A 20,170-nucleotide genomic window follows, 5' to 3' on the forward strand; every position below is an offset into this window, starting at 1 on the left:
ATATGTCTTAACTCTCCACAATTCAGACCAAAAAGAATGTCCAACAAATGGACATAGTTGAGCCATCACGTGCCACACTGCAGGCAGGCTGGAAGCCCAATCCTGTGTGTCTACTCAGAAGTAGGTATGTCAATGGGGCTACATTCAATGGGGCTTACTCCCAGGTAAGTGTGAATAGGGTTGCAGCCTAAGAGCCCAAGCCTAGGCATGTCTACTCAGTGGTATGTCCCATTATAGTCAATGGGATTTATCCCAGATAAGTGTGGATAAGACTGCAGCCTTGGGGCCAATCCTATGCATGCCTACTCAGAAGTAAATCAGTGGGGCTTACTCCCAGGCAAGTGTGGATGGGATTGCAGCCTTGGGGCCCAATCCTATGTATGTCTATCCACAAGCAAGTCCTGCATGGTCAACAGGGCTTACTCCCAGGCAAGTGTGGATGGGATTGCAGGCAGCCTTGGGGAGCAATCCTAGGCGAGCCTACTCAGAAGTAAATCAACGGGGCTTACTCCCAGGCAAGTGTGGATGGGATTGCAGCCTTGGGGCCCAATCCTGTTTGTGTCTACCCAGAAGCAAGTCCTGCCCGGTCAACGGGGCTTCCTCCCAGGCAAGTGTGGATGAGATTGCAGCCCAAGAGCCCACGCCGGGCGTGTCTACTCAGAGGCGCGTCCCATCGGAGCGAGCGGGGCTTCCTCCCAGGCCAGGGTGGCAGCCGGGAGAAGCCGAGGCTGGCTGGCTGAGGGGGCCGGGCTCCGAGAGGCGTGAGCAGAGCCGCCCCGCCGGCTTCCTGCGAGAGTGGGGATTCCCCGGCGCGCGCTCGCTTCCTGGGCCGCCCCCGCGGGAGGGCGCTTCTCCGAAGCCTCCAGCCGCGCAGACGCTCCGAGGGCGGCCGGCCGGCCGGCGAGGAAGAAGAGCCCCCCGCCCGCATGGCGGGCTCCCCGCCCGTCCACGGCTTGGCCGAGCCCCTGCTGAGGAGGCTCAGCGCCGCCCTGGACCGCGCGCCCCCCGGCAGAGGCTGGCGGGAGCTGGCGCAGCTCGCGGGCAGCCACGGCGGCCTCAGGCTCAGGTGAGCGGAGCGGAGGGCGGGGCTCAGGTGAGGCTCCCCCAGGCGCCTCCTCGGGGGCTCTCAGCCTGCCCTGTGTGGGGGGAGGCTTGCAGGGGCCTGGCTGCCCCCCTCGCAGCCTCACCTTGAGCCCCACGCTCAGTCTCATTCGTCTGTGGAACTCCTTGCTGCAGGAGGGGTGATGGTCTGGCCTGGTGCCTTCAGGAGGGGACTGGAGAGACTTCTGGGGGAAGAGGCCGTCACGGGTTACAAGCCTTGATGGGTAGGGTATGTTCAGTCTCCTGGTGTTCGAAGAAGCCTGTGGAACTCCTTGCTACATGATGGGTGATGGGGTCTGGCCTGGGTGCCTTTAAAAAGGGATTGGACAAATTTCTCGAGGAAAACTCCATCGCAAGTTACGAGTCATGATGGGTGTGTGCAACCTCCTGGTTTCAGAAGTAGTCTGTGGAACTCCTTGCCACATGATATGGTGACGCCTAGATGCCTTTAAAACAGGTTGGACAGATTTCTGGAGGGAAAATTCAGCACAGGTTCCAAGCCGTGATAGGTATGTGCAACCTCTTGGTTTCAGAAGTAGTCTGTGGAACTCCTTGCCACATGATATGGTGACGGCCTAGATGCCTTTAAAACAGGTTGGACAGATTTCTGGAGGGAAAGTCCATCACAGGTTCCAAGCTGTGATAGGTATGTGCAACCTCCTGGTTTTAGAAGTAGTCTGGATGCCACAGGATGCGGCACAGGATGCGGTGATGATATCTTTAGATACCTTTAGAAGGGGATTGGACAGATTTCTGAAGAAAAAGTTCATCACAGGTTACAAACTGTGATGGGTATGTGCAACCCTCTCAATTTTAGAAGTAGTCTGGGGAACTTCTTACAGGATGTGGTAATAACCTAGATGCCTATAAAGGGGGATTGGACAGATTCCTGTTGGAAAAGTCCATAACAGGTTACAAGCTGTGATGGGTACGTGCTACCTCCTTGTTTTAGAAGTAGTCTGTGGAGCTCCTTGCCACAGGATGCGGTGATGGCCTCTGGCCTGGATGCCTTTAAAGGGAATTGGACAAATTTAAAGGGAAATGGACAAAAGTCCATCACAGGTTACAAGCCATGATGGGTCTGTGCAGCCTCCTTGTTTTAGAAGTAGTCTGTGGAGCTCCTTGCCACAGGATGCGGTGATGGCCTCTGGCCTGGATGCCTTTAAAGGGAATTGGACAAATTTAAAGGGAAATGGACAAAAGTCCATCACAGGTTACAAGCCATGATGGGTCTGTGCAGCCTCCTTGTTTTAGAAGTAGTCTATCTCAGAATGTCAGGTGCGAAGGTGGGCACCATGCTGTAAGTATCTTGTTGTTTTGTGTACTCTCTGAGGCATCCGGTATGCCACTGTGAGATACAGGGAGCTGGATTAGGTGGGCCTTTGGCTTGATGCAGCAGGGCTCTTCTTATGTTCCTTATGTCACCAGGAGCAGGTAAAAGCTTCTCCTGAGGAACATCTATTATAACAAGAGTCATTGTGAATGTCTGTGACAATGTTCAGTCACAAAAGCCCCTTCTGGAAAAATATGGTGGCTAACCATGAAACCTGTCACTGCAGGGTGACTTTCTTGTGGCTGATCATTTCACCTTTGCTACAGGGAGGCTAAAGGTCGTTATGGCCGCCTGTCAGGTGTTTCTGAGAGGGGTGGGCTGGGGGATAAGTTTCTAGTCAGCTATGTCTGAGGTGTATGTGTATGTTGTCTTCAATGAGGTTCATATAAGCATGTAAAAAGAGTCCTGCCAGAGCCGGCCAAAGGGTCTTCTAGTCCAGCCTGGTCTGGTGTTGGAGGTCAGCCAGCATAGATAGGCACTACTGAGGGCCCTTGAGCACACAGCTGGTTGACTCCTGAAGCCCACCAGTACCTATCTTTACAGCGGGTAGTGGAAGGATGACTGTCCCTGTTCCTTTGCAGATCACACTTGCTCCGCACAGACCATCTGGACTTGGAAATTTTGCACTGCTGCTTCCTTCCTCCAACCAGTGTCTTGTTCCACATGGACTTTCTGAACCTTTCTGAACTTTGCTTTCTGTGAAGCAAGCAATATTGGACGAGATGGGGAAAGGGATGCCTTTCAAGACTTGCTCAGTCTCCTTCTAACCTGATTCCACTAGCCAACTGAGGACCCAACCCTATCCAATTTTCTAGCACTGGTGCAGCTGTACCAATGGGGCATGCACTGCATCTTGTCCTGGGGCAGCAGTCACAGAAACTTCCTTAAGGTATGGGAACATTTGTTCCCTTACCTTGGGGCTGCATTGCAGCTGCACCGGTGCTAGAAAATTGGATAAGATTGGGCCCTGAGTTGCTCACAGGGACTGTCTGGACTTGGAGGGTCCCTGAGAACAAACCCCACCCTGCCTTTCAGCTTGCCTGGCTCATAGCCAACCTGCCAGGTATGCTGGGGAAAGGATGGAAGAGGGGAATGGGGAGGTGATTTGTATGCACGAGTTCAGGAGCCCTCAAGCTTTACATGCCCCAAAGTTTGGCATAATCTGGGGGTCTCTCTGAGACCAGCATCCTTCCTGGTGTGGCTCAGAAACTGATGAAAAGTCCGTAAGCAGGAAATAAAGGCATAACTCACTCTTTTGCAACTGGTATTCAAAGGGTTCTGAAAGGAAGGTGTGAAACTTCAAGCATTTGTCTCTGGCCCTGGAATATGGAGAAGACTTGAAGAAAGAGAGGGTTCATAGTTTTGCCACAAGATTTGGCTGGTTATTAAGTGGAACCAAAATATGTGAACCCTGTTAGAACCTAAGAGCCCTGCTGAATCAGGACAAGGGTACATCTAGCTTCCTGTATCTCTTAGTGGCCCACCAGAAGCCTCAGGGAGCGCACAAGACAACAAGATACCTGTATCTTGTTACAACTCCATCATATCTGGCATTCAGAGATAGGCTAACTCTAAAAAATCAGAGGTTGCATGCAGTCATTATGGCTTGTAACTGGTGATGGATTTTTCCTCTTTAAATCTGCCCACTCCCCTTTTAAAGGCAGTTAGGGCAGGTGCCATCACTACATCCTATAGCAAGGAGTTCCACAGATTAATTACATATTGAGTAAAGAAATATTTCTATTTCTTCTTGTCTGTTCTAACTCTCTACCATTCATTTTTTGTGGATGTCCCCTGATTCTGGTGTTGTGTGAGAAGGAAAAGAGCTTCCCTCTAATCACTCTATTAATCCCGTGCCAGTTGAGTTGGTATACTGTTTGTAGCTTGACTTTTCTGATTGATTTTTTCTATTGCCCAAGGTAGTCAAGCTGTGAGTAACTCTGTCCTGGTGCTGAACAATCATTTGGTGCTAGGATGGTGCATGATGGCTGAGGGGCTGTAGGTCAGTGAAAGAGCGCATGCTTTTCATACAGAAGGTCCTTGGTTCAGTTCCTGTTAGCCCCAGCTAAAACTGGGATAGACCTTTGTCTGAAACTGTGGAGAGATGATATCACTCTGAGTAGACAGTACTGAACTGGATAGACCGGTGATCTGACGTGGTATAAGGAAGCTTCTTGCTTGACAGTCCTTCCATCAATAGTCTGGGTTACTAAAATTAATGTTCTTATAGATATGTGGCTAGTGACAGGGCTGGCCCAAGACATCCTGATTCCTGAGCATTCGGCATGCTGCCACCCTCACTTGCTGATGTGCCAGCCTCTGTTCCGTCCCACTGGCTGGTGTTCTAACTCAGCACTCCCCTTCACAATTCTTCTTCCTCTCTGTCCCCTTTTTCCAATCCTGGGTGTGGAAGGAGAAAGGGGGATGGTGAGACAAGTTGGTGGACAGAGATGGGTACCTCCCACACATTTACTGCCTGAGGTGACCTCTTCAGTTGACCTTATGGATGGGCTAGCCCTAGCACATGATATGCTAGAAATTTGTTCGGAGCACTTTAAAGCCAAATCATTTTTTGGGTGTCGCTATAATTGGGGAGTAGTGTTTACTTAATTTTTTGTGTCAGCATGACCTTGTGCTGTGGGATTGGGAAACTGAGGAAATATTTGGTATTAGTAGCTGTGAAGTCCACACTTGCATTCTTGGTTCCAGTATAATTTCTTCAGATGGGAATTCTTTCTGAGGTATATTGTACAGCAAGTTTTGTTCCTTGTTCCTTCTATCAACACTTTCTAACTTCCCCCCCCCCCTTGTCCCAATACATTATGATTGCAGCTCTCTGGAATTGGAACAGTGTTCTCTCGAAGTACTGGAGCCTGAAGGAAGTCCCAGCAGGAGTCTTCTTCAGCTAATAGGCGAAAGAGGTTGTACTGTTTCGGAGTTAACAAAATGGCTACAGACTCTAGAACACACAGAGGCTCTTCAGTGTCTCAACCCTCCAAGTTAGTTCTGCTGTCAAAATATACCATTATGTGTCTCTAGCTGAATAATCTCTTAAAGTTGGTCCTCGTTTTATCTTGACCGCATGAAAAATAGGTCAGCACTTTGTGTTCAAAACTGGGGGCTGAGCACTCGCTGAGATCCTACACCTATCAAGAGGGCCCCCCCCCCCGGCCAGGCTGACCCATCAACTTTGAGTAATAGTGGCAGTAGTAGTGTCCAGGGCATCACAGGGGAGCATCATGGGAGCTCTGAGCATTACTTTGTCCCAGCATTGTTTAGTGACTCCTACCCAAAAGGCAAAAAAGCTAAAGGGACTTGAAGTCATGCTGTGACAGGGAAGGAGAAGTCACTGGTCATGTTTTTCTTATTATTTGTTGTCTCTCTTTCTCTCTCACTCTCATCTTTCCTAAGAGGGAAATATGATTTTGAGACCTTTCAGATTTCTTTGCCTGTTGGGCAATAACCCTCAAAGATGCAAAGATGGGCTGCTCTTTATGCACTAAGTGTAACTTGTAGCCTAGATCTCAGTGACCCTGGGCCCAATCCTATCCAACTTTCCAGTGTCAATGCAGCCACAATGCAGCCCTGAAGTAAGGGAACAAACTTCTTCTTGCCACGAGGAGGCCTCTGTGATTGCTCTTCCACCGCAGGATACAGCGGATGCCCCATTGGCACAGCTGCACCAGAGCAGGAAAGTTGGACATGATTGGGCCCTATGTGTCTCAGGATATAAGGGAGACTTGGAAGTCACTGAGTCAAATCACACCTGACCCATTTGTGTTTGAAGTTTTTCTTTATCTTCATTAAGCTGTTGTCGTGCGGAGTTAAGATCAAGTGCATAGGGAACTCCCATGGTGCTCTTTTCCCTACATGCTGCAACCTTGACAAACAACTCCCCAAAGCTGCTATAAGCTGTATATCCAGGATGATCAATTTCATTGATACCAATGAAAGTGTTCCTCAGGGGTTTATAGCAGCTTCAGGGGACCTTGTTTCATGGAGGTCAAGGTATGAGAAGAAAGGTTAACCACCCACTCTCCGTATATCTGATCCCCCTCAGTTGCTCCTGTTTTAATTGAGAAAAAAATGCAAGCACAAATTCTTCATTTAGTATTGAGTCTGGTTTGACTTTGAAGGCTCCTGCAAGGCAAAAAAATGTTTGGAGTAAGTTGGATTGTCAACTGTTCCAGTGCAGCATCCAAAGGACTGGGCTGGCACTGCAAGCAGTCATATTAGCATGGGTTGGACCTCTTGTTTGTGTACCAGTCACTGTGATCAGGCACTAAGTTCAAAATTATTGCAGGTTACACAACAAGCTGAAGGACTTAAAACAACATTCTTGTGGTGATTGGCCTCTCAAAGCCGTATTTCTAAGTAGAAACTTACATGTATGTCTAGTATTAATCTTTTGCAGTCATAGCAGAAGAACAGTATTGTAACTGACAACAGAATAAGATGTTGCTGCTGCATGACTTGCCATGCAGGGTTATTGCGATAGGTATGGCAGTTCAGTTAGGCTACTTCTGTACATTCAGAGAGAGTAAGATTACCTGGTATCAAGAACCACTCAAGAAAAATTAAAAAAATGTGACTAATGCAATACCACTTGACAGAGCTGTATAAGAATAAAGTGGTTTTTTTGTTTTAAATTTACATGAATAGTTAGATCAGAACCATAAATAATTTGTAAGCGTGACTACCATAACTAGATTAGCATATGTGAATTGTGTAACTTTGACTGTAGTCTCCAAAACCAAATGAAACTTAATTATCTGATAATACAGTCTAAGCGGGGGGGGGGGTGTCAAAGTATTCTGGGATGAAATTTAATGACAGGAGGAACCTCACACAACCAGGAGGAGGCTGCAGGCAGCTTGGAAGACTGCCTACAGCCCTGAAAATGCAACAGTTTTGCTGCTAGGCAGGGCTATTTTTTGTGTTTTCCTTCACTTTCTAAACCTTTTAAAAGTGTGTTCCCAGTATCCGCAGAATCATGGATAACTGGAACTGTGGGTGCTAAAACCACGGATACTGGGTACGCTTGTGTTTATGCTAGCTATTTTTATTGTAGTGGAAACAAAACTGAACTTTATATGCTATTTTAATAAATGAACATCAACTGTAAGAGAATTCATAATAATAATAATAACAACAACAACAACAACAACAATAACTAGGTATTTATATACCGCCTTTCTGGTCATCGGATTACTCCTCTGACTTTATTCAAGGCAGTTTACATAGGCAGGCGTTTCTAAATCCCTCAAGGGGATTTTTACAATTATAAAGGTTCTCTCTTTCAAGAACCATTTCAGAATGGATCTTCCTGGTTTGGTCTCACTTCTGGCCTCTAGTTCTCCCACGCAGGCTGACAAGCAACTCTATCTCTCACATGGAGGGCAGCCAAGATGCTTCTTGCTCACACCAAGAGCAGGTGGAATCACTTAGCTGGGCTTGTCAGCTGCTTCAAGGTCTCACCATTCTCAGCCGTTCAGAGAGCTGCCGGTGTCCTCGAACTGGCGTCCTTCTGCTGTTATCTTCAGGCTAACGGAGGCTGTACCCTCTAGACCAGACCTCCTGCCCTGGAGGAGGGCATCACTCTACAAAATATGCAGATTGTGAAATGACTTCTTTTTCTTTTGCAGGTATAAAAATAATGGTAGAACCAGAATCCCAGGTTGTGTTTTCTGGTCAGATGGTGAAGCTGAGCTGCTGGGCAGCTGGTTATCCACTTCTACATTATCAGTGGTTTAAAAAGGAAAAAGAGGTAAGTAAGTACAGCTGGAAAGTTCTAGGAACCCTGAAAGTGTCATTAAATAAAGCCTGAAGAAAAATGGTATCTTTCAAAGTAGAACCACCACCGTGATTGGATAAAAAATGCATTTCTTTCCTCTCATATGTTACACCAGAGGTAGATAACAAAGGAAAGCCCATCGGTGTTTCTGCTGTATCCCTCTGGATTTGTTACGCTCTTGAGAAGCTCTCATTAAAAAGTAATTTTTGGGTTTTTCTGATTTTTAAGTGTAGCAGTTCTGGAATGAAAACAGTAAAAGCTGTTATATCCAGCACTCGATGATCCAGAAGCTCTGTTAACTAGGAATTGACTAAGAGGCTCATTACATTTTGCTGTTCTGTAAACCAGCAGCACACCCTGAATGACTGTGAGTTTGAAACCCCTACGCACCTCTCTGAAAGGCTGTGAGAATTCAGAATCCCTGCAGGCCTCTCCAAGTGGCTGTAGTAGTTATCTGTAGGAGTAGCTATTATCCTGTAAGAATAAATAAAGGCAAATGAAAAAATAGGTTAAAACATGTTAAAAATCCAAGGTAATTTAGAGAACACAAAGAAAGTCAGGAACAAAAAAAAATGTTGGTAATACTGTACTCAGAATTTGTGTAGTGCTTTCTGAGTATGCAAAACAATTCACATGTTATCTTGATGTAGTCCTTTCAACAACCCTAGCCAGTAAATAAGTGTTATCTCCATATTGCAGCTGAGGGGAGCTGAGGTTGAGAGGGAGTGACTTGCCCCTAGGGCGGCTTAGTAATTTTAGGGTGGAGGTGAGATTTGAACCCAGGAAGTCCTGATTTGCAACTCTGTCTCTTAGCTACTGTGCTGCACCAGACAAAATAATCAGACTAAACACCTGACTAAACAAAAAGGTTTTTTTAAAAGCTAACATAGATGAATCTAGAACGGTCTACTAGGGCAAGGATTTCCACAATCTCAGTGCTGCTGCAAAGAAAGCCCTCTCATGCATTGCTGGCCAAAGCATGTCAGATGAAGGTGGAATGCCCAAGAGAGCCTTTCCAGTGATTTTAAAGGACAGGCAGGATCATGTGGAAGGAGACAAAGTATTCTGGTACCAAATCTGGGCTTTAAAAACCCCCATATTGATGACATTGACGAAGTACCCCTCATTTTAGTGTTTCCCCCTTGTTTTGATCAAGATGACTGTACAAATATGTCCACAGAATCATTGAGTTGGGAGGGCCCTTCAAGACCATCTAGTCCAACCCCCTGTGAGAAGCAGGAAAACCCTCTCTAGAGCGTCTCTAAATGGTGCCTGTCAAACTTCTGCTTGAAGACCTCCAGGAAAGAAGAATTTGCCACTTCCCTCAGTAGTTGGTTCTATTGTCAAACTTCTCTTACTATTAAGAGTTTCTTCATATCCGACCAAAATCTCCCCTCCTGCACTTTAAGTCCTTTAGCTCTAAATATGGTGCGTGAAGAGTACTCTGTATTATTTGTGTGTGTGCTTGTTTTTTGAGTAATACCCAGAATTGTCCACTCTGAAAAGTTACTTTGTCTCTTTAAACACAGAATTTGTACCATACATTTAATAATATATTTATCTGTATTATGTTGGCAACTTATGTCTGTCTTTAGAAAAGTTATTTTAAGAAATTGATTTCTAAACTCTCTAATTTTGCTAAGAACAGTGGAAGTATATCTTTCCATTCAATACTGAACCTGACACCCCAAGCCCATAAGTCCACCAAAAAGCAGTTTCAAGGCACAGGCATCCAATCACTGTTGCAATTCCATAAATTGTAATGTGGTGTTCAAAAAAAGCGATTGCTCTTTTTGGCCAAAACTCTGATTTCAATTAGATCTAAGTTACATGATTCTGTTTTGCTTCTTCCTTTTATCCAAAGGGTATTGTGCTATAACAAGACTGCCCTTTTACAGACCTTCACGTTAATAGAATTGTTCCAAGGCGGTTTTAAAGATGAGTTTATATCTGTGTTGATCTTAAATGACATGCTGAGTTACCTTTCTACTTATTTTCTGAAAAGTGTCAAGGAAATCTGTACAATGATCAGACTGTTCCAAAGGTAAAAAATTAACTTCATGGAGTCTTTACAAGGCGAATAATAAATAACTGTCTGTTTTCCCTGTTGGCGTGATTTGCTTTATTAATCATGATTATTATAAAGCCTTAGGAATAATTTACTGATACAAACAAAAGTATTAAGGGCCAAATCCTATCAGCACAGTCCACCATTGTGGCCACCTGTCTGACACTCTGCAGTGAGTGGCCGCTGGTGCAAAGGCCAGGAGGCTGTGCATGGCAACAGTGCCATGCAGAGAGGCCATTGGTGTGGTCGTGGAAATGGAGAGACCTGCACCCAGTTCTCTGCTTGGCTGTCATGCTCACTAGGTTGTTGGGTAGGTTGTTACTTAACCCAGTGGTGTAGCTAAGGGCTGCAGGGGGTAGCAGTTGCACTGGGCATCAAGCTTTAGGGGGGCAACAAGCTGAGCTTGACACTAGTGACGAAAATTGTGAAAATCTCAGTATGTATGAATAATACCATCATGTTATAGATAGGTATTATTAGAAAGGTAATTTAATGCGGAGTGCAATGTAACAAAACTGCATTGGAATATTTGTATTCTATCAAAAGTTATGGCCAATTAACCAGAAAATGAAAACACAAATGGAACAAAAAGTGGATTTGTTTAACTCAGAACTGACCAATGAGACTGATTGTTCTGAGTGCCAATGAGATGTTATTATGATACAGCATGGAACAAATAACTTTTTATTTATTTACTTAATTAAATTTGATTTTGTCATGGAGGGTGAACTACAAAATCTTCTTTGACTCCAGGCAGCAGATAAATGCCTTAGCTATGCCACTGACTGGGGAGAGACAGCAGAGCAAGTGGGTGGTGAGCTGCTGGGGGGAGCAGGTGGGTTCCAATTTTCACTTTTTAAAAAGCCTGGGTGTGACGTCACTTCCGGGGCAACATTTTGAGCTTGGCACTGGGCTACACGATCATTAGCTACACCACCGACTTAACCTACCTATCAGAATGACTGTGATTATAAAATGGGGTAACTCAGTATATTCTGAGCCACTTGGATGAAAGATGGAATAAAAATATGGTAAATTAACAGTTTTAAGATGGTGTTTCCTTGTATGAACATATCAGGCTTTGACTGTAGTTGTTGTATGGAAAATGAATATCTTCCATGATTGTTCCTTTTTTGATTCTACCTAATTTAGGTTCCACATGGGAATTCTCCAGAGCTGGTGTTCAATCAAGTGCATGCGGAAGATGCAGGGTTTTACATATGTCGAGTGAACAGTGATTCTTCCTATGTTTTTAGTCGTTGGGCACAATTGGATGTCTGTGATCTCCAAGGAGCTTATCATGGTGAGTTAAAAAAGCTTTGTTTCAAAGTCTGGTTTATAGCTAGCAATGAAGAGAAGGAAGAACATGATACTTAGGGGTTGCTCCTAATCTCCTAACCATGATTAAGGTATTGAGAAATGTAACATGTTGAGCTGAGTGTATACAATAATGCCACTGCAGATGTGGCTAGCTAATGAATATCTCTCTAGAAAGCACATCTTATACCAAGGACCTTTGTTTGTGAGCTGACCACACGGCTGTTCATCCTGTCTTGTAGCAGAAAATGGCAGGCATGGAATGTGTAAGAGTTGTTAATATTAAAATATGCATTGTGATGTTGTTGCATAGACAAGATTTCGCAATTTCTTTGCACAATGCAAAGAAATTAACAGCCCAGTCCTATCTGGCCCTTGTGCTGACCAAACGTAATACTCCCATCGGCACAAGGCCTGGGCTGCTAGTGCAGCAGCCGCTGTGATGGTATGCGGGCTGGGGCCACTGGTCTGCCAATGAAGTGCTGAGCCCCCACCACAGCAGGTAGATTGGCCGAGGGGGTGTTCTTGGGGAGGAGTGGGGATTGGACCAGGATGTGTCGAGAGAGGATACCAGCGGTAGTGCTGATATCCTATGCCCCAGCTTGGGCTTGAAACTACCCCTCGGATCCATTTGGATTTTCACCAGCCAAACAACTGGTACAGATCCCAGCCAAACAACTGGTACAGATCCCAGTAGGCCCATGAGGACCAGGCAGTGGTGGAATAGGTAAGTAAAAAAATTGTTTTTACTTACTTCTCCATAACTGTCTGGTTCCCACCTGGCCTGTAGCATGCAGCAGAGGTTGCACTAGCCCCATGTACACTGGACTGGCCCAGGATAGGATTGGGCTGTAACTGTCTCTTACGAAATCAGCCTGTGTATATGATATGTCTGTTGTTGGACCCCCTTAAATACTGGTTGCTAATTCTATGTGACCTACAAAAACAAGAGAGAGGACATTGGGAAGACCAAAGGGCATTGAGGCATATAATATATGCTATTGTTGAACCTTTAATCCTCAAATCTTTGGCAGGTTTGGTGGCAACTGCAATGTGTGTCCTGATAGTCTGCATCGCTTAATCCATGCACACTGACATGATTGACCGCAACTGAGTTACATTTTTTGATAGATCCTTTTTGAAGATCATGCCTTAATATATGCCACTGTAGTGCCAGGCATTTTATGCATGCCTTCAGTCTTGTTGGCATATATATGTACTTTGGAAGTATTTAGTCCAATGGCTTAGTTTGTTTTTTTCTTTAAGTGCACTTAATTACACTTAATTATTGATACAACCACTGCTCTGGTGCCAAGCATTCTTGAAGCTCTTTGGCCCTTATAAGCTGGAGATACAGTACTGTACCTCTTAATATATGAGTTGTAGCATGGGAGCTATGCATGTACATCCATGAAGACCAGCATTGTATAGGAAAGGGTAAATTTAGAAAATTGAGCTGGCTAAGAACTGTGTATGTCATCTTAGCGTGTGCATGGGAGTTGTGCATACCCACTCATTCCTTGCACAGATTCTGCTCTAGTAAATGAATGTCTCTTTAGCTATTATTTTGTATGGATTAGAACTGTTGCGTATTGAACTTTTGTCCTGTAGTTGAAATAATGGTGATGGTAATTCCTGTTGGCAAAAAAATATGACCAAGCATGAAGCATTGTTGGTGACTGTTATGGTCATGAAACAGCACTGTGGCCATGATTGTAAGACAATACCACCACGTATACAGTAAAGTGCCTCTGAGATTACCTTCGTAAGGGAGTGTAGTTGCATCTAATACTTCCAGTGATCACCAGGAATCTTGTTCTTGTGCCCTGTGTACAACTCCCTTGATGTACACTCCTTTAGAGGAGTTGTGTACTCCTCTAAAATACATCTACAACCTGTAACAGCCCCCTGGGCCTCCACCACATCCCATCGCAGGAGCTCCAGATCAAAGGGGTTAGACAGATTCGAAGGGTCCCAATTCTCTCTTGTGAGGAATCAATAAAGATAATTACTGCTGCATTGCTGCAAGAGTTTGGTTTATTTGCATTCTGCTACAGGCAGGATTCCTGTTGGATCCCTTCTCTCGTAGATCTCTTCATTCCCCACTTGCCAGGTGATCCTGTCTCACTGGTGGGGGAATACCTGTCACCTTTGGTGGGTGCTTCTGGCTCCTATGTGGTGTGTTGGAAGAGGCCAGCATTAATCCAATAGGTAGGACTGCCTCTATGTAGCTTGATTCAATTACCTCCGTTCTTCAAAGGATCGACCCAGAGTCCATCTTTTGTAATGCCTTGTGTTTAGTGTGGCTCTGTGGCTGCTGCATGGATAAGTGGAGTTCTTTGACAGTGCTACCACGGACAGCGAGGTGGGATCTCAGCTGGATGCCAACCCAGAGAAACCATATCTCTCCCACTGCTTCACCCCTGGGAACTCTGCCATCTGCCTTTTATCTCCCTCTGCTTCCTAGGTCCATTTAAGCTCAGTGGGACTCAGCTGCCTCAGGAGATGGATTTCACTGTCCTTGGCTTCAGCTGTGGCCACTGTCAGCCCACACAGGCTACTAAATAGTATTGGGCTTAGCAGTCCAGCACCATAGTTGGGAGGTCCTATCCTAAGCTTGGCTGGTCTGGGGGTTTGAGGTGTTGTGACCCCCAGCTTCTTACACAACCAATAAAGGAAAAGTAAGGCTGGTGCTGTTCTTTTACTGGCATTGGTAATTGTTTGTATATCAGTGGCTCTCAAACTTAGAGGGAGTTTTACTCCCTTAGTAAGTCCTTGTGGGAGAGGGGCTAGGGTAGCGACATGATCACCAGGATTGCATCACTAAGGGAGGGTTAGGGGCATGCTTTCACTTACATTCAAGTAAGTAGGGCTGCAGCAGACTGTAGGAGGTGCAGGAGGCCCTGCGCAGCCCACCACAGTGCTCCCTGAGGCTTTAAATCTTCAGTAAAAGTGGGTGCAAAGCACTTCCTTTTTGCAGGAGGTGATTTGCGCCCACTTTTACTGAATATTCCGAGCCTCAGGGAGCACTGCTCAGGGCTCTCCACACCTCCTGCATCCTGCTGCAGCTCTACCTACCTGAATGTAAGTGAAAGCAGCCTCCTTTTGCCCCCATAGGGACGCGATCCTGGGGATTACTTCCCTGCCTCTCCCCTTCCCCCACTCCTTAAAAGGACAGGGGAACCTTTACATAAACTGGTGGGTTGCAACCCACCAGTTTGAGAACCACTGCTGTATATTATGTAGGTTGTCTCTGGAAATCTTTATGTTTTAATGGGAAGCAAAATGCAATAATCCAATGAGAGCCGCTCATTGGGAAGAGTGTAGGTTACAAATGGGACAAATAACAAACATGCAGACTGCAGAAAGGAAAGGAAGTGAGTGTGCGAAGTACTCCCTTGCAGACCACTTCCTCACGGTTGTGCTGCAGAGAAGTTTTTCACCAAATGTTTAGTTTCATCTTCCGCAGCTAAAGTATCAAAGTTATTTTCTTTGATTTTAAGGAAATTGTATTGATTTGCCTGAAAACAAGATACATATCTGCATCCAACCACAATCCCAAAACCTGATGGTAGGAGAAAAGTTGGTTCTACAGTGTGAAGCTATAGGAACCCCTGTGCCTCAATACCAGTGGTACAGAAATGGATCGCCACTCACTAATGGGGATAAAAAAGTTTATCTGGTGAGTCTCTTTTTCGCTATACTGGTGATGAACTCTGTGTGTTGAACGTAATCAAATTGAAATGCAAAGCCTCAGGGTTGTCTTTTTTGTTAATGTAGAACTTTGAAATCCTAAATACATTCTTTAATTTCCCAGTGTTCTGTCAAAGGCATTAAAGGTGTGGTGGATGTGAAACATTTTAATGAATGATACTTAAACAAAAACAATTCATTGCACATAGAAGTATTGTATCTTAGGAAGCAGGTTAGGCTAGATTCCCTCTTCATGACATCTAGTTGTCTATGTGGATAATATTTTTTGTTTGGTATGGAAGGCTATGAAATTGCATAACATCAGCCTGAAGCAATACTGTCAAGACTCAAAATTATCACTTTAGTGAAAGTGAGGCCTTAGATTGCAGACGGGCAGCCCAATCCTGAGCTGCCTGGGATGCCCAGGCTTGGCGGCACCGAGAATGGCTGCCGCCTGATCCTGCGCACCCTGGGCTACCATGGGAGGCGCCTCGGGAGAAGGGGAGTTTTGTCCTCAGGTAAGGGAAGCAGCCCCACAATCGGTAAAGGCGCTCGTGTATGCTGCGGAGCCCTCCATGAGCGCCTTGGATCCTACGGAGCAGAGCTCCACAAACCCACCTCCCTCCCTTCCCCCTCCAACCCGCCCTCCTCCCCCCACCCTCTCTCCACCCCTGCCTCCCCCCACCTTCTCTCCACCCCCCGCCGGCCTCCCCCTCCCCAGAACGCCTCCTCCCCACCCCCACCCCCGCCCCTGCTTACCATGCTGCGGCTTGGCGGTTCAGGAGACGGCTGAGCCGCGGAGGCTGGCGCTGGGCTAGCACGGGTGGGAGCCTGGCGGTGAGGCTTGCAAACATGCCTTATGGCACATTTGCGACAGTGCTTGGCGGCACGGAGCCATGCCGCTGAGCACAGGCTTGGGCTCTCATTTAGGATTTAAAATTTCATCTTCTAAGGGCACAATCCTATGCATGTCTACTCAGAAGTAAGTCCTATTGTGTTCAATGGGGCTTACTGTCAGGAAAGTGTGGATAGGATTGCAGCCTAAAACTCTTAGCTGTTTTGAGGTTTTCCTAATCTTTATTCAGAGACATACCTTTGCACTGATGAAATTATTGAGCATGTGCTTTCAGTATATCCTGCTAGAAAACGTTCTGTTGACTTCCTAAGGTATCTTCTGTCGACGCTGATCATCAAGGCACATATTGGTGCCGGGTGTACAATGACCAAGACAATCAAGAAAGCAAGAAGGTGAATGTCATGATAGGTAAGGAGACTTAGAGAGTATAATAAGCAGAATTTGGCATATAAAAACCAAAATCATTAATGAAAAGCTAGATCAAATATATTTCATGTGATGCTTTTTATGAGATATGCTGTATTGCTGCTGTGCATCTCAAAAGCTTGACTAATAAAGTTATCTGAACCCTTTTAGATTCTGCCTCGTTGCACATCTACCACTCTTGTAATAGTAATTATAAAGACCCATGACACAGACCTTTCTCACTTGCATAAACAAACACAGTTTGTGACCTTATCTGAATTATTTGACCTCTGTGTTCCTCTGTGCTTACTCATTTCTGGAACAGTTAAACTTGCCATCAACATCATGTGCATATGAGAAATTTAACACTTGAGATTAGCAGATGGACTCTCTGCACCACTTATCAAGTTTCTAAGAATGCTACTGTATAATGAAAGCTAACATGTTCTTGGGATTGGTTCCCATGTGGAAAGGGTGGGTATATATATTGCTGGGCCTGCTGTCTCCTTGTAATGTTTTGATGCAAGAATAATAAATTAGGGACATATTTAAAAACTAATTTGTAGCTTACTAAAGTGAAAACAACAATGGCAAACTATTTTGTTTACCATTAACCATGAAGAAATGTACTCAGGCATCCCCCATAATCCGCTGATCCAGTACCCACTGTTTTGATTATCAGCGGTTTAAAAATCCTTCCATCATGCAAATGACTTGTCTGCTTGTGATTACAGCCTTCCTGCTGCTGTTCCTGGGTCTCACTGGCTCTTAGTGTCGTGTTTTTTTCAGCCCTCTGCCTCACTTCCTGTGAGTGCTTCCTGCTTCCATTTTGCAGTCAGTAAAGAGTCAGCAAGACCCAGGAACAGAGATTGGAAGGCTGCACTCACAAGTAAATAAGTCATCTGTGCAATAGAGGATTATTGAACTGCTTTTTGTAGGGTTCCTTTCATCTGTGGTTTCCATATCCATGAGGCTGGGAAAGTATCCCCATGGATATGGGGGGATGCCTGTATAGTGCAATGTATGACTATATATAATGTGCGCATACACATTATATGGGACATCACTCCTAAGTTTTTATGAGTAGTAATATTAAGAACCACTTCAATTTGATGCACAGCAAATTGCAACAGCTTTTGAATTGCATAATTGTAACTTGCCCATTGTGTAAGTTTTGCCAAAGGGATGGACTGGAATTCTATTGATATTTGGACAAGTAATGAATCTGCTGTAAAACTCAGAGTACTTTGCCTTCCCCTGTAGCTTTTATCTAGGCTGCCTTGCTTCTACCATCTACAGTTATTTGCTCTGTATGTTTCTTTCTGTTTATGGTATGTTGCAATCTCAGTTGCTCAGGGTTATCCTTGGGCATCAATAGGGCTCATTCTGCCTTTGGACAGGGTGGGCACGTGACCTTGAGAAGGGACCAATTATATTATTTCATACAGGCTTGTGTAAAGCAACACAAAGTTAGAAATTATGTACTGTAGCCCCATGAAAATTAAAAACAAAAAATAGCTGCCATTAACTTAGAACAGATTCAACTGTGTACCCATGTTATAGAATTTTAGGTTTATACCTCAGAAGCATGACCCAGCCAGAATGTCAGCATTTTCATGTCCCATTGATATTAATGGAAAAGATTTTAAAGTACTTATCTGCCTCTCATTAAAAGCAATGGTACTTGGAAGTGCTTAACTTTGGTTAGAATATGCCTAAGATGTTTGAAACATACACCTAAAAATGTTGATACAACAAGTAGGTTTCATATAGGTATGTTTGTCAGAGCACTACAATTAGCTACTGCTCCCTTGAAAAATTTTGCTTGATTTTTTACTTGAGTTTATTTTTGTATAATGTATGAAATGGCCATAAGTCTTAGAAAAATTCAGCACTCTAATAAAGATGCCTTAAATATGTATATTTATTCTCAATATATTCTGAGTGCAAAGACTTTCGTTCGTACATTTCTGATGTAAAAATTATCACACAAATAGCTATTCAGTTTGATGATTTAGATTTTCAAATTTGGGATTTCAAACACACTTGAGAGTATTACCCCTGCTAATTGGGTAAGAGGCACTTTTTCAAGTGGGTGCACCTCTTTTTAGCAGGGGGAGAGTAACTGGCCCACCTCACCCCAGCAGTGTCTTTTCTAGTGGCTGTCTGCTGGTGTTCTTTTTGCATCTTTTTAGATTGTGAGCCCTTTTGGGACAGGGAGCCATTAGTTATTTGATTTTTCTCTGTAAACCGCTTTGTGCACTTTTAGTTGAAAAGCGGTAGATAAATACTGTTAATAATAATAATAATAATAATGTTGAACTCCTAGATGGATCCTTGTGGAAATACCTCTTACTGTCTTCACTCAGTGTGACAATACTTCTTTGAGCTGCACATTACAGTTGAGCTATGGACTGATAAACAATGGAGTGACATTTGTTATCTACCCAACATAATTTTTTAAAACAGTGTCACTGCATCATAATACATTATGCATTATTGCTTTTGTTCTGACATTTTAATCTGTGTTTATAAAATAGTAGTAGTGGTAGTCTTATCTCCTACTTTGTATTCAGTACCTGTCATAAATGAATTTCAGAAGTTCATTCCAACATTCTTTTTTTTTTTTTTTGAAACTCAAGGTGGAAAATCTATTGCAGTAGAATGCACAGAAGGTAAAGTCAGCCTTGGCTGCTGCACTGCTTCTTAGAGAATCCTGCATGTTGAGGTTGTGGGACCTATCTCTTTGGTGGAATTGTGCACTGCATTGGGCTGTAGTGTTGTAATGCAGCTTCATAGTTCTGCATGTGCTTCTCATGTCTTCTTTTGTTTAATTAATGGAAGATGTAAAGAAGTCATATTCCTTGCCCCAAATCCAGAGCTTTTTTTAACTGTGTTCCATATTTAAGATATCATAACATTTGTGAAACATTGTCTTCCTTCCACCTTTAATCTTCTGTTAGATATAGCAAAATTCTGTTCACAAAACCCTTTCTGTATGTTTCTCAAAGTACATTGTTTTCTGTGTTCACTTTCAGAGGATTTAAGTGGTCTCGGAGGGCTTGGTAAGTATAATGTTAATGATGTATAATAGGTGTAGATAAGATATAGTGTGAACTGTTAAGCAATGATTTATTGCTATTCTATTTTCAAGCATGCTGTTTCCCAGTCTTTAAATGTGCCAACCAGGAATTGTCTCTGTCATTCACTGGTCTTTGTCAGGGTTGTCCTTTTAATTATTTTGCATATTATGCAATCATTAAAAATAAAACTATTGGAAGTTAAAGGGCTAAGCAACCAGATTTGGATGCATTTTTCATTCAAAGTCTATCCAGAGCCTGACCAGTGTTTTACCTTAAGTCATTTAAACTGTTTTGCATTGGAACTCTTTTTGTTGGACATCAGCTGTAGCTCATTAAGTCATAAGCAAGTAGTCAGGAAAGATGGTATGAAAGGGAATCTATCTCTTTGCTGTTAATTTTGAAACTAGTATGGAATTATAACCTAACCAAATGAAAAATGGGCACAAAGATAGTTCCATGATGAAAAGCATCAGGTGTTTTCTGTTTGGAAAGTTTGTTGTGTCAAATGATGACTCCATTA

At 44.1% G+C, this 20,170-nt stretch overlaps 1 protein-coding gene across 1 annotated transcript in view; it reads left to right on the forward strand.

Annotated features, from left to right (window-relative positions):
* Positions 1 to 842: 842 nt before the first annotated feature.
* The window catches only part of MALT1 (MALT1 paracaspase), a 41,597-nt gene continuing 22,269 nt past the window's right edge, over positions 843 to 20,170 (forward strand). Inside the window, exons 1-8 of the mRNA XM_066615291.1 lie at positions 843 to 1,066; positions 5,267 to 5,433; positions 8,080 to 8,201; positions 11,449 to 11,599; positions 15,117 to 15,295; positions 16,474 to 16,570; positions 19,210 to 19,242; positions 19,606 to 19,632. Of these exons, the coding sequence (XP_066471388.1) occupies positions 927 to 1,066; positions 5,267 to 5,433; positions 8,080 to 8,201; positions 11,449 to 11,599; positions 15,117 to 15,295; positions 16,474 to 16,570; positions 19,210 to 19,242; positions 19,606 to 19,632 (916 nt within the window). The 5' untranslated portion in view covers positions 843 to 926. The remainder of the gene's footprint in view (positions 1,067 to 5,266; positions 5,434 to 8,079; positions 8,202 to 11,448; positions 11,600 to 15,116; positions 15,296 to 16,473; positions 16,571 to 19,209; positions 19,243 to 19,605; positions 19,633 to 20,170) is intronic.

This window comes from Tiliqua scincoides, chromosome 2, assembly GCF_035046505.1.
Source record: "Tiliqua scincoides isolate rTilSci1 chromosome 2, rTilSci1.hap2, whole genome shotgun sequence".
Classification (NCBI taxonomy): domain Eukaryota; kingdom Metazoa; phylum Chordata; class Lepidosauria; order Squamata; family Scincidae; genus Tiliqua; species Tiliqua scincoides.